The sequence below is a fragment of the Liolophura sinensis genome, chromosome 6, assembly GCF_032854445.1.
Source record: "Liolophura sinensis isolate JHLJ2023 chromosome 6, CUHK_Ljap_v2, whole genome shotgun sequence".
Lineage (NCBI taxonomy): Eukaryota > Metazoa > Mollusca > Polyplacophora > Chitonida > Chitonidae > Liolophura > Liolophura sinensis.
The window spans coordinates 20,932,867-20,945,640 of NC_088300.1; the positions used below are offsets into that span (position 1 = coordinate 20,932,867).

Below are 12,774 nucleotides of genomic sequence, written 5' to 3' on the forward strand. Positions count from 1 at the left end.
TCATTGTGTAGACACCAACTTCACAATGGTGTTGATGATCTTACTGCCTCGTGGACATGTGGCCAGATCAATGTTAGGGTTCCTTATCTTATCTTCCAGTAACTCATCCAACTCATGACGAAGTTCCTTCACAAGTTCAGCGATCTGCCAAGAAAAAAATACAAAAAAGTTTCTTCATTTTAATAACCAGAAATGTGTTTGCACTTTTATCAAATCTCCAAAAAAAGCTATATGTTGACTCTTCGTCTGCAATCATGGAGCTGTTCTGTATAATACACAAACATTTATACAGGCGTATGTGGTAGTATAGACAGTATCTGCCCTAAAAAGTCATCATATCACTTTCATGTTTCCAGTACAACGTCATTCTGTATGTTCCTTCCAAGCCTTTCTATGACAAATACAATTCATGCCTGAAAACATGGGAGAAGATAAAGAACATCCATGTATACTGGTTACTGAGAGGTGTAAAATTTATTTGTATATCTGTGGGTGTGGTCGCTGCTCACTGGATTTTCCTGTGGAGCATGAGCAATGGCAGAGGCACTGCATAATACACATGTTATATTATTTGATAAACACATCGAACTGGAAACCTTTCAAATAGATATGCATATATAAAGTAATAGTGATGTAAAAGCAGGGAAAATACCTGAAATGGATATCAAGTCCTGTAACTACTCCCCGTTTTAACACGGGCAAAAAAAAAACAAAAAAAAAAAAACACATGAAATAGCTTAAATGAAAAAAAGGCAAAAGCCTGAGAATTTATGTCATTTCATATACAAACCTGATGAGAGGCAGCCTGGAAGCGGATCCAGCCCTCATCCACCGACAACACAAAGTTCCCCTTTTTCAGATCCACAGATATGTTTCCTCCTCCAAACAGCAGCAGTGGATAGACGGATACCATGGTGGAGTCTCGGATAAACACCTGTGTCAGTAACAGCAATGTGAGTGACAAATGAAATCATTTTTATTATCTCTACACTAAGGCTGGTTCAATGCAGTAAATGCAATTTATACTGGATTAAGCAGCTATCAATCATGTCCATAAAATTTGCCTGGTTTGGATAAGCTGACGTTATTTTCTTCTGCAAATGCTTTACTGATACAAACACTGATTATTCTTGACAAATGCTAATATATGTACAAGTGAAATGATAGATGTGGATTTACTGCAAATTTTGACTAAATGAAAAATCGTTTAGAAAAACAAGTGGTAAAGAGGTACCTTCCTTTCTATTATTCTCACCTTTGATGTTTTCACTTTTTCATGATAGACGAGGTAAGGACTGTCATAGTACCTCACCTGAAAGTTTACTGAGGAAGGGTGAAGGTGTACCTGAAAATGTAACAGCTAACTGTACAACTGTCAGTACAACTATTTCACATCATGTAATAAAAAAGGAAAAAAGAAAAAAAAAACCCAATGAAGCAGAATACTTAATTGCCACATTCAACAATCCACTTTCAAGAAGCAAACTTTAACATGAATTCACCCCTGCCCTCACTGTAAGCAAATTACTTACATAACCATCATCTTTAGTTTTAAACTTCAATTCTTCTGGTTTTGGAAGCCTTGGAACTGCCCCTGTGATAGAGAAATCATGGTAATTTTCTCAGTAAACAAGAAAAATTGGTTAAGAATAATGAAATTATAAACGTACATGCACTGAAAATCAAGACAGGTTTGCCATTAACATATTATCAAAATTATTTCTGAAACAGCACTTTGCTAAGAGGTACTGACTAGGCTTTTTCTGAAGACAACTGGTAAATACAGCCTGGTATTTTAAGCCGTCACAAGTAGCTCCATGTGGATAGTGATACAGCTTTTGTTGCTGGGGATGATGTTCTTATTGTCAAAACATTCAGTTTAGAAATCTTGCATTTTCTCTTGCAGCTTGAGTACACATCACTTATTTTTCCTCTTATCATGCATATAATACAACTGCAGGTTATTAAAAGCAGGCAAAGATGCAAATATGTCATCTAAGACAGCACATCTTGAATTCTCAAAATCTCCTAATTTCGATACCACGTGTACAAACTCAACATGTAAAAAAGGGTTGTAAAATTACTTTCCCCACACAAATGTGCATGTAGTTTACCCTGATGCTATATAAAACAAAACAGTTCAGCAAGATGCAAACTGTTAAAACCATCAGAATGCTGGGAGCTTACCGGCACTGCCCTGGCTGAACTTTGCCTCAGGGGTCATCACCTTGACAACATTAGGATACAGAGCTCCCACCAAAATGGCTGCTACAAGTTTTAGGTTGTTACTGTTTCTGTTAGCCTGAAGTTCACAGAAAATATATTAAGTAGCTGTAGTGCTTTTGTACTTTGTCTAAACAGTGTATTCTGTCAGTCAACAATATGAATACTGCAATAAAAAAAGCTAAACAGTTTAGATCAATATGTGTAACTAACTATTAAGGTATGTAAATTTCAGACTTTCAGCTTTCAGTCTAACAGTCAAAAGAACCAGTCAGTTCCCGCACCCCATCTCTTACAGTCTCCATGACACATCCAATATCAGACAACATCTCCACACTGACTTGCCTCTGTGCCAGTCAGTTCTGTCACCCCATCTTCTGTCCCTGGCTGCCCTTCCAGTACATCCCTTATAGTTAGACCCTCCCTAACACCCAATACCAGACAACAGTTCCACAGGGGACTAGACCTCTGTACCAGTCAGCTCTCTCACCTCATCTCCTCCACCCCTGATCAACTGCTCCACCTTCCTCAGAGTTAGACCCTCCCTGACACACCCAATATCAGACAACAGCTCCACACTAACTCACCTCAGTACCCACACACAATCCCGTCCGTCCCTGACTGCCCGCTCCACATCATTTACAGTTTTACCCTCTCTCACACACTCAATATCAGACAACAGCTCCACACTAACTCAGCACCCTCACATGATCACGTCCGTCCCTGACTGCCAGCACCACAACATTTACAGTTGTACCTTCTCTCACACACTCAATATCAGACAACAGCTCCAAACTAACTCACCTCTGTACCAGTCAGTTCCCTCACACGATACCCTTTGTCCCTGGCATCTCGCTCCATCACTCCCACAGTAAGATCTTCCCTGACAAACCCAATGTGAGACAACAGCTCCACACTGACTCACCCTGTCCCTGGCTGCCTGCTCTGCATCTCTCAAGGTCACACACACTCTGACACACCCAATATTAGATAACAGCTCCACACTTGACTCACCTCAGTACCAGTCAGTTCCCTCACCCCATCTCCTCCATTCCTGGCTGCCCGTTCCACATCCCTCACAGTCAGACCCTCCCTGACAAACCCAATATCAGACAACAGCTCCACAAACTGTTGTTTCATGCTTGCTAACATCTTAAACAGAAAAAAAGCAAAACACTTTCATTTTACACTGTAAATTCCATTTAATACTGCTGGCTGACAAAGCTATTTTGGGCATGCCATCTGTAAAAATTGGATTTAAACTTTGTATGCAGTATAAACATTGTTAATATGGGTCTATTCAAATAAACAGTACGTGGAGAAGGTATGAATGAAAGGTACGTGTACAAGAGGATATCAACATGATGATTAGATAAAACCATAACTCGTAATTAAACGAAAAATAGGAAAAAAAAATTATTGACTATCCGACTTTACCTGCAAAGTCTTCATTGACAGAAAGTTTTCTCTACAGAAGCTGAAGGCCTCTTTAGAACCATGCTTCTTCTTGACTTCCAACCATTCCTGAAATCATACACCAATTATCTTACTTGTGAAAATATCTCAATCAATGAAGGTGGAAGGCAGAAAAACCAACGCCCAGTGCAAAATGAGGAAAAGTGATTCTGTTTTTTTGCGTGCAAACCCATTACAACCTACCAGAGAGCCAATAAAACATTCTTACCAGTAATGGTCAATGACAAAACCTTTCTTGCTATTTTATCTGACATCTCATAAAGAATCTCATTATTAAGTATTCTAAAATTGAACATCAATAAATTTGTGTAGTCTACTTACATGTTTTTGTTCATTGACGATGGACATTTGATGATGCACACAAAATCAAAATAATTTTTTTGAGATGTCTTCTTTGAGAAAACAACCAAGTTTTAATCAACCTAGGTGGAACATAAATTCACTTACCACATACATGTACATGTACAATGACAAAATGGCTTCCCTACCTTGTAGCCATTCAGCATAGTCAGGTGGTCAGAGTTACCAAGAGCAAATTCTAATTTCTGATTGGTAGCCTCTTCCTTCTTTCCGAAGGGAGATACCTGTGAGCAAAACAGGTGTCTTTTGAGGCGAGGGAAGTCAAACTCGAGTGCAAATATATATAATTTTTTTTTCTTTTTTTTTCAAAACTATGTATTAACCATCAGAGTACCACTGTATAGAGATTACAGACAAATTCCCAATTATATCCATTTGATAATTTTACTACATGTGTATAATTAAACGAAATAAATGTAAATGTGACACATTGTATTCTTCGGTGTACGGCAGTATCCATCCACTTCCTGTTAAATATGATCATTAAAAATCAGAGCAATATGTCCCTTAACTGTAAATTTGTCACAACACAGATACCTGACAATGTGTTTCACACTTACAAAAGGTGATTTAAAGCTCAGGGTAGCTGCAATGGTGAGAGCTGGGTCCAAGCAGCGGAATATTGCTCCAAACAACATCAACTTGCCAATTCTAGAGAAGTCAAAAATATAACGTTGAACATCAATTGCTTACTCTTTGAAAGGATTCATCAGCAAATCTAATTATCAACATTTTACCTCAGTATGTTTCTTATCTATACTGTGTAACTCTGAAAATGTCAAATTAACACAATTGCTATGGAGATCAAATTCCAACTCTAAGAGAATGGCTGAAATTACTGAAAAACATGTGGTATGCTGTACAGACTACTGATAAAGGTAATCACAGCATCATGAACATGTACAATACCATCATAGCTTTAATAAAACTTTTTAGAAGTAATGTTCTTGTTTATTACAATAGTAGATAACAACACTCACCTGACATCTACTGGCAATGAGCCAAGGTGATACCCGAGGGGCGTTAACTCCTAAAACGAAAAAAATTAAAAGAATTCATAAAAATCTACATGCCATGGTGACCATTTAAAACCAATGCATGGATCAAACTCGTTTTCAAACTAGAACTATATGACTGTAATGTATATAACATTACAGAGACCTATTGTGCAGAAACCAACAACGAATCAGAATCAAGTAAATCCTCTCCAAAAGAACTTTTCCTTTCCACATGTCCTTTCCCTCTCCAGAAGACCCTTCCCTCTCCAAATGACCTTTCTCTCATCAGATGACCCTTCCCTCTCCAGAAGACCCTTCACTCTCCAGAAGATCCTCTACTCTCCAGATGACCATTCCCTCACCGGAAGACCCTTTCCCTCTCCAGAACACCCTTCCCTCTCAAAAAGACCTTACACCCACTGGGAGACCCTTCCCTCATCAAAAGATCCTTTCCTCACCAGAATCTATACATCGAAACAGACATTCGTACACCAGCTGTCAACCACTAAGGACGTAAGAAGATCTTTCCCTCTCCAGAAAACCACATTCCATCACCAGAGGACCCTTCCTGCTCCAGAAGGTCCTAACCTCACCACATGGCCCTAAGCTTTTCAGACAGCCTTATCCCCTCAAGAAGACTCACCCCATCCACATCCAGAGCACCAAGATCTTGAAGCCGCTTTATAGCACACTGGATGGATTCCATGGCTGGTGGTTCCACTATCTTGTTCAGGACATCCTGAAAGATACAGCACAGAGCCTGACCACTGTTTTCTACATTATACTGGCCATGTCACACCAGAGGCCTGTCTAGTTATATTATATGGCCTAAATGGAATGGCATAGCAAAGACATTAGACATTAACACTTGCTTATGATATACATAGTCACATGGACATTGATGATACAGAATACTCGCTGGTGAGAAATCTCACTCCAATTTATATTAACACTGATAACTGAAAAATAGCCAGAGATCTGACACAACATACCACTGGGTTCTCCTCTTGAAACAAATCTAGCATCTTGATATTGAGGACTATCTGCTCCAATGGAGCTCTCTGGATTTCTGAGGACAGAAATAACAAAAGATTTACACACACCAAGGAAAAAAACAACAAAAAATTTATACACACCGAGGAAAAGAACAACACAAGATTTACACACACTGAGGAAAGAATCAAAGGAAGATTTACACACACTGAGAAAAGAAACAACAGAAGATTTACACACACCAAAGAAAAGAACAAAAGAAGATTTACACACACTGAGGAAAGAAACCACACAAGATTTACACTCACCAGGGAAAGAAACAACAGAAAATTTTCATACACCATGAAAAGACAGAACAAATGATTTTCACAAACTGGTCATCCAAATTACATATAATTTTAAACTGGTACAGTTTGCTCATGCATGGAAAAGAAACGGCAGTAAGAAAAGGCAGAATGTTTTATCCTATGGTCAGCATTAACTATGAAAACAGGGAAAATCCTGACAAAGTCCAGAAAATAAGAGATACCTACACAACTTACCATAACACCATCTAATTAAATAACTAAGTGGCCATGAAACAGACTGACCCACAACTGTTGGCAGACAGGAAGTGTGAAGATCTCTCTAACATTCAATATCCATTCAACACTGTAATATGTATATACGTATGCTTGGAGTTTTACATCACACTGAGGCGTCATTAAGTCTGTGTGCATATACTTTGTCTCCTGGTGGCAGGGCGAGTACATGTGGCCAAAGTGCTGTTGCCACTGAAGTATCATGTCGGACTCCAGACATTAAACCCTACTTAATCACATCATACTGACACCGGGCCAACCAGTCATGTTTCCTTGATCCAACTTCTCAGTGCTGAGTGCCAAGCAAGGCAGCAAAACAAGTACCATTTTTTTGTCCTTGGTATAGGCATTAGGCCACTGAAGTCGTCGAACAGTGTAATGAAAAACTTGATCAGATATACAAGTGCATACACCTTACCAGGTATGGGTTGATCCCTCAGGTGAAAATCATAACGATGTGATGTGAAGAGGTGAAAACATACACCTGAGGCCACTCTGCCCGCACGACCTTTCCTCTGCAGGGCATTAGCGCGTGACACCCACACCATGTCTAAACTCTCCATGCCTTTAGAGGAGTCATACCTGGTGGTTAAGAAATTAGATAGCATTAACCCAGCTACACATACCACAACATCTCAAATGTTACAATGAATTACTTTCTACTGTAACCTCTTACTGTCTTTATTGTGATGTCATTATGGGAAAGGAACATTTGGCATCACTTAAATGAGGTGAAGGTCCTGCTGCTAGGTGTTGGGCAGATCCTGATTAAACGAGAGAATGTGCTGCTGGTCGATTTAACATGTAACCCCCCAGCCATGATAATATTTACTGGTTTCCAATATGTAAACACAGGTATACAGATATGTGTAAGATGAAAAATATCACAAGATTTTCAAAAACACTGTCCTCAGGCTTCAAATGTCTCTCTTTGTCACCAATACAGGCAAGAAAAACTGTTCTTCACATTTGCATGCTGTAACTCAAATGACTGCACATGGTGCTGTTTATGAACCATTCACTGTGTAAATGAAATGCTTCTTAAAAAAGAATGATTTGCAGAGAAAGCCAGTAATTTTTGCAATTTTCTTTATACACATGTCTTTACTTTAAATCAAACTCTCAATCTGGGATTGTAGCCTGCTGGATTGGAGCCTTTATCTTGACAGGGCACACGACCAAACACATCATTTAGCTCAATTAGAATGAGCAAAGTGATTTATCCCTGTTTGTTGTTCACTTAAGACCTTGTACACTTGCAAGTAAATCCACTGAGCTACAGATGTAATCTTGTTCTACACTGTTTACAGTGTACATGTCCCTGAGCATTAATTCCTTGAGGTGATCATGAAGTTTAAAGAGGCAGGTATTTCACCACAGCATGCAACAATTTATTTTATGAGCAAGAGGGCTGACAAGCACACAGAAAACACATGCTATGTGAGATTCATAGTACAGTACGATGACTTCTTTCACACGTAGTGCTGTGTGGCTGTCTTCATCCTGTCCCCATCTATCACACACACACACACATCATCAATGGTGATTGTCAGGTATTCTAACACCTGTGAGAACATGTAAGTACTGTTTCTCCTTCATCCTGCCCCCCATCTATCACACACACCACATCATCAATGGTGATTGTCAGATATTCTAACACCTGTGACAACATGTACATACTGTTTTTCTTCATCTTCCCCCCATCTGTCACAAACACCACATCATCAATGGTGATTGTCAGGTATTCTAACACCTGTGAGAACATGTACGTACTGTTTCTCCTTCATCCTGCCCCCATCTATCACACACACCACATTAGCAATGGTGATTGTCAGGTATTCTAACACCTATGAGAACACGTACGTACCGTTTTTCCTTCATCCTCCCCCCATCTATCACACACACCACATCATCAATGGTGATAGACGTCTCTGCTATATTTGTGGCTATCACGATTTTAGTTACACCTTCCTTTGGGCGACTGAAAATTAAGCCAGTATAACTTGAACACCTTACTTGTGCAGATGAGGTCTTAATATCCTAACATCATCAGTGATACATATAAATATATACATACATTATCCGTATCTTTTTATTTTCTCTATTAGTGTCTAATGCAGTAAAATCACAATTTTCCACTAACGTGAGAGCTGACAAGTTAATAGATGGAAGAACCTAGGAAGCGTAGAGTAAAACAACACCCTCTGACCGATGCATACACATGTACATGCATCTGATGAAGCTCCTGCCTTAAAAGCTCTACTAGTGAGAGCTGGATGGATTCACGCCTGCAAACCCTTGGGCTATGGGACCAATGTTTGAGGCCATGAGGAACCCTATCAGTATCTTCTTGCACTTATAATTAATATTAACAATATTAATACTAATACCATTTAACAACATCTATTTTTTTTCTAATTCTGGCAAAATGAATTGAGCTATATTAATTTAACGTCATATACCAGTCTAAATCTCAAAAGCTGAAAGCATTCATTATGTTAAAAAGGCATTCCATATTCCTCTAGTATAACTGTACATATTGTAAGGAAATCTAGATTGGGCCAGCAGATCCTGAAAGCATTTCTGTCATATCTTAAAAGGGACTTTACGATGGATTTTTTTTTCTTTAAGTAATCACCAGAAACAAAAACATTAGGACATATACCTGAACACGGCCTGTTGGTCCTCACTGGAGAGAGAGGAGTGAAGAGGTATTACCTTATATCTGGTAACAGAAAAAACACACAACTCATCAGTCGTGGAAAACAACCAAATATTGTCAGTGAATGAGCTACATTAATGATAAAATCTGGTAAAGCTGATTACATATATTGTGGTAAAACCATGAATATTTCTTTTTCATGTGAAAGCTCTTAATGTTTAAAACATGTAGAAAATTTTACCAATTACCAAACCAAATCAACCAAAATTGCTTGGACGTACAAAAATGCAGAGAAAACATCGCAATCCTAAGCTGTTTTCAAATACATACAGTGTAGCTGTATTTCATCAAAATGGTACTGTCCACACCTTTGTTTGTTTCTTCCTCCAAAGACTGGGCTACTCTCCAGCTGATCAAACAATGTTTGGATTTCTGCAAATCCTGGCAAAAATACCAAAATAGCACCATTTCTTGGATACTGAAAAGAGAGAACATCATAATCAGAATTTCATTCTCAAAACTTCAGTGAACAACAACAATGTTGACTGATTCATAAAAATTGACCCGCATCCAAACATACCAAAATATCTTACCTTTCTCAATACCACATCTGGTTTTCTGCCCAAACCTGTAACTGCTTATCTCAACTTTCTTATCACAAGGAGGTAAATTATACAACTCCATCACCTAATTACCCACACAAATGAATATTTACCTGCCTTTGTGTACTACTGAGCATTTGTAAATGAGACAAAATAGTTCCCTCAAAATATGCATAAATAAAAGCACTTGTAAAAAGTTGGGGAGTTACATTATTTCTTTATCACAAGATCATTTTACCAACACACCAAGATTGGTACCAACCATTTGTAAATACTGATACTTAGCTAAAGGTTAGATACTTGTCAGGAAAGCAGTGGCTTGTCCCTTCTTCTTAAGCAATAATAATTTCAAAAGAAATGACAAAAATATGATGTGCCCTCAACCTGTGTTCAATTTTTAAACTTTTGAAGAAAAAAGTTGTCCAAGTAAAGCAGTGTTCACATGGTGCGATACACCGTACTGACTCGTCCACTTCAACCAGTCAAATGGAAAATGGACAGAACATTCATCAATGTCATTTCTAGAATTCAACGAATACACATCATGTGAACATGGCTTAATACAACTTGCTTGTTCCTCACGTAACGAAATCACGTAAAGGTTTAAACTTCAACAAATACCCACGATTTTAAAATCATATATTTTTGGCAAAAAATGCTAAGAGCTGACCTGATGATCTGCCTCCAGGAACCATTCCATAAGAGCCTCTATCAACTCATAGTTGATCTTATCATAATCCATCATGGCCAGGTTCTTCACAGTGAGATTAGAGTAGCCTGGAAAAAGTACACAACAGGTGACAATCATCCACACAGCCAGAATCAGAAATTTATTGATTCGGACCTGCACCATAACCACGTAACTCCAGAAATACTTATTTCATAACATGAAAAATTTAAGAATGAGACAGGTTGGATTTCAAACTTGATATGAGGGACCACAGATCTGGATGAGAATCAAGAAAATCGTAAAATATGCAAAACATAAGCACAGACCCTCCTCATTTTATGGAACAAAAACCTGGCTGTTTGGCCAGCGGGCGGACTGGTCGGTAGACAGTCGCAGTACCCTCCTGTCTCACCAGACTTGTTTGGTACTGACATATTTACCTTGCTATCAGCAATTGATTTACTGATTTCTTACCCTTGTATATAAAGTACCTGTATTTGACTTAAATATTTAACACTGAGCTTCTTACTGTCATATCTGTACTTTAGTTGCTTCACACTGAGATTTTCATCCCTGATTTTGTCTGATGCCGGGACAGAGGCATTGGTATTGGATGAAGACTGAAGATCCATGTCAATTTGATCTTCCATACAGGCTGCGCTAGCTCTGGCTCCAGGATCCCTTACAGCATTCATCTTACTGAGAGGTCGAGCATATGGGGAACCCTCTTCTACTACCACTCTGCAGATACATGTATTAATTCATACTGTACTTACAACGTAAGGAAAATGTTTTGTTAATATCCTTAAATAAGCCACAATAAAGTTTTATGCAGAGTTGAAACTTAAAAGCAATACCATTTTGTCTAAGCCAAGTCATGGGCTTACACATGTAGCACATATTGTTTTTGAGCAACTTCCAAGCATGGAAACCCACTTCTATGAAGAGCGTGCCACTGACCCACTTTAGAACATATTTTTCAACAATAAAATAAGGGGAAATTCTTTTGATTGATTGCTTAAGCATGACACAGGACATATACACAGCAAACATTGTACAGTGAAGGTTGAATATCATAAATGATAACCCATGAGACGAGAAAAATATTTATGATATTCAACCTTCACTTTGCAATATTCTACTTATTATTTATACTTTGACAATATCATGATTTTGTGTAATTGAACAAGTTTAAGCAATGTTTTTGGATGTAGGCCGTCGCAGACTTGTGTATATAGCGTGACGTAAGAAATGTTAAAGTTGACTGAACTTGTATTATGACGATATCTGCTAAGCTCAGACTGGAATTGCATAAAATCAAATGTTTCTTTGGGACGTCATGGCCTCGGGGTGTGCGATAACAAAAGTGATATGTAACTCTAGCCAGTGAGATATGACTTTTATCAGTTAAGAAAATCCTGACACATCACCTTTATATAATAATAAATGCTAATAATACATACATGTACAAGTATATGTAACTGACAACAGTAATAAAACATATGACTATCTCTGACAATGGCACTGCTACTGGTTATTCCCTGCTATAATATACAGTGCTACAACTTCATGGAATGGTCTCTGAAAGTGTAAGTTGTAAACAATTGTTGTCTGATTACTGTCCATGTAAATGAATACACTCAACCTTCTTACCTGGTAAATTCGAAGGCATCCTCCAAAAAGAACTGTTCCACTGGAAATACCTTACCTGTTCACAAAGAGAACAAGGATATGGCCATCAGATATTGGCAGTAAGAGACCCAAATATCACACTATTCATAGTGGCTAAACTATAGTGACTGTGTATTTTCTCTAAAAAGTCAAAAGTTTATTTGGATAGGTGCTCCTTAAACTCAAGAACATTTCCCTTGTAAGATGGCAGACAGGCTTGTGGGAGAAATCAGCAGGAGATGGATATGCAAACATGATGTAAATGAACAATCTGAACAAAGTCTGTCCAATCAGAGCAAATACATGTACTTACAATTTGGAAAAATAACTTGTAAACACCCTTGTTCAAATGTGCACACCCTTGTTCAAATGTGCACACCTTTGTTCATTTCTGCCAAGCCCAGTTTCATGAAGCACACAAAGCCAAATGAGCCCAAAACTACCATAACAACATGTGTTCTAGAGACATGAAGTGGACTTAGCTCGAAGTTACTTGACACTAAGTTCATATCACAAAATTGACCCCTGGCTCAGAATA

General features: G+C 38.3%; 1 protein-coding gene across 2 annotated transcripts in view; it reads right to left on the minus strand.

Annotated features, from left to right (window-relative positions):
• LOC135469345 (putative ATP-dependent RNA helicase DHX57) overlaps positions 1–12,774 on the minus strand; it is a 24,970-nt gene continuing 12,196 nt past the window's right edge. For both annotated transcript variants that reach the window (XM_064747974.1, XM_064747973.1), the window contains exons 10-28: positions 12,219–12,273; positions 11,095–11,306; positions 10,566–10,672; positions 9,662–9,771; positions 9,297–9,356; positions 8,499–8,612; positions 7,050–7,213; positions 6,050–6,126; positions 5,701–5,796; positions 5,040–5,089; positions 4,620–4,710; positions 4,188–4,283; positions 3,661–3,747; positions 3,238–3,375; positions 2,188–2,302; positions 1,533–1,594; positions 1,256–1,345; positions 791–934; positions 1–144 (exon numbers count right to left, since the gene is read on the minus strand). In XM_064747974.1, the coding sequence (XP_064604044.1) occupies positions 1–144; positions 791–934; positions 1,256–1,345; positions 1,533–1,594; positions 2,188–2,302; positions 3,238–3,375; positions 3,661–3,747; positions 4,188–4,283; positions 4,620–4,710; positions 5,040–5,089; positions 5,701–5,796; positions 6,050–6,126; positions 7,050–7,213; positions 8,499–8,612; positions 9,297–9,356; positions 9,662–9,771; positions 10,566–10,672; positions 11,095–11,306; positions 12,219–12,273 (2,012 nt within the window). The remainder of the gene's footprint in view (positions 145–790; positions 935–1,255; positions 1,346–1,532; positions 1,595–2,187; positions 2,303–3,237; positions 3,376–3,660; positions 3,748–4,187; positions 4,284–4,619; positions 4,711–5,039; positions 5,090–5,700; positions 5,797–6,049; positions 6,127–7,049; positions 7,214–8,498; positions 8,613–9,296; positions 9,357–9,661; positions 9,772–10,565; positions 10,673–11,094; positions 11,307–12,218; positions 12,274–12,774) is intronic.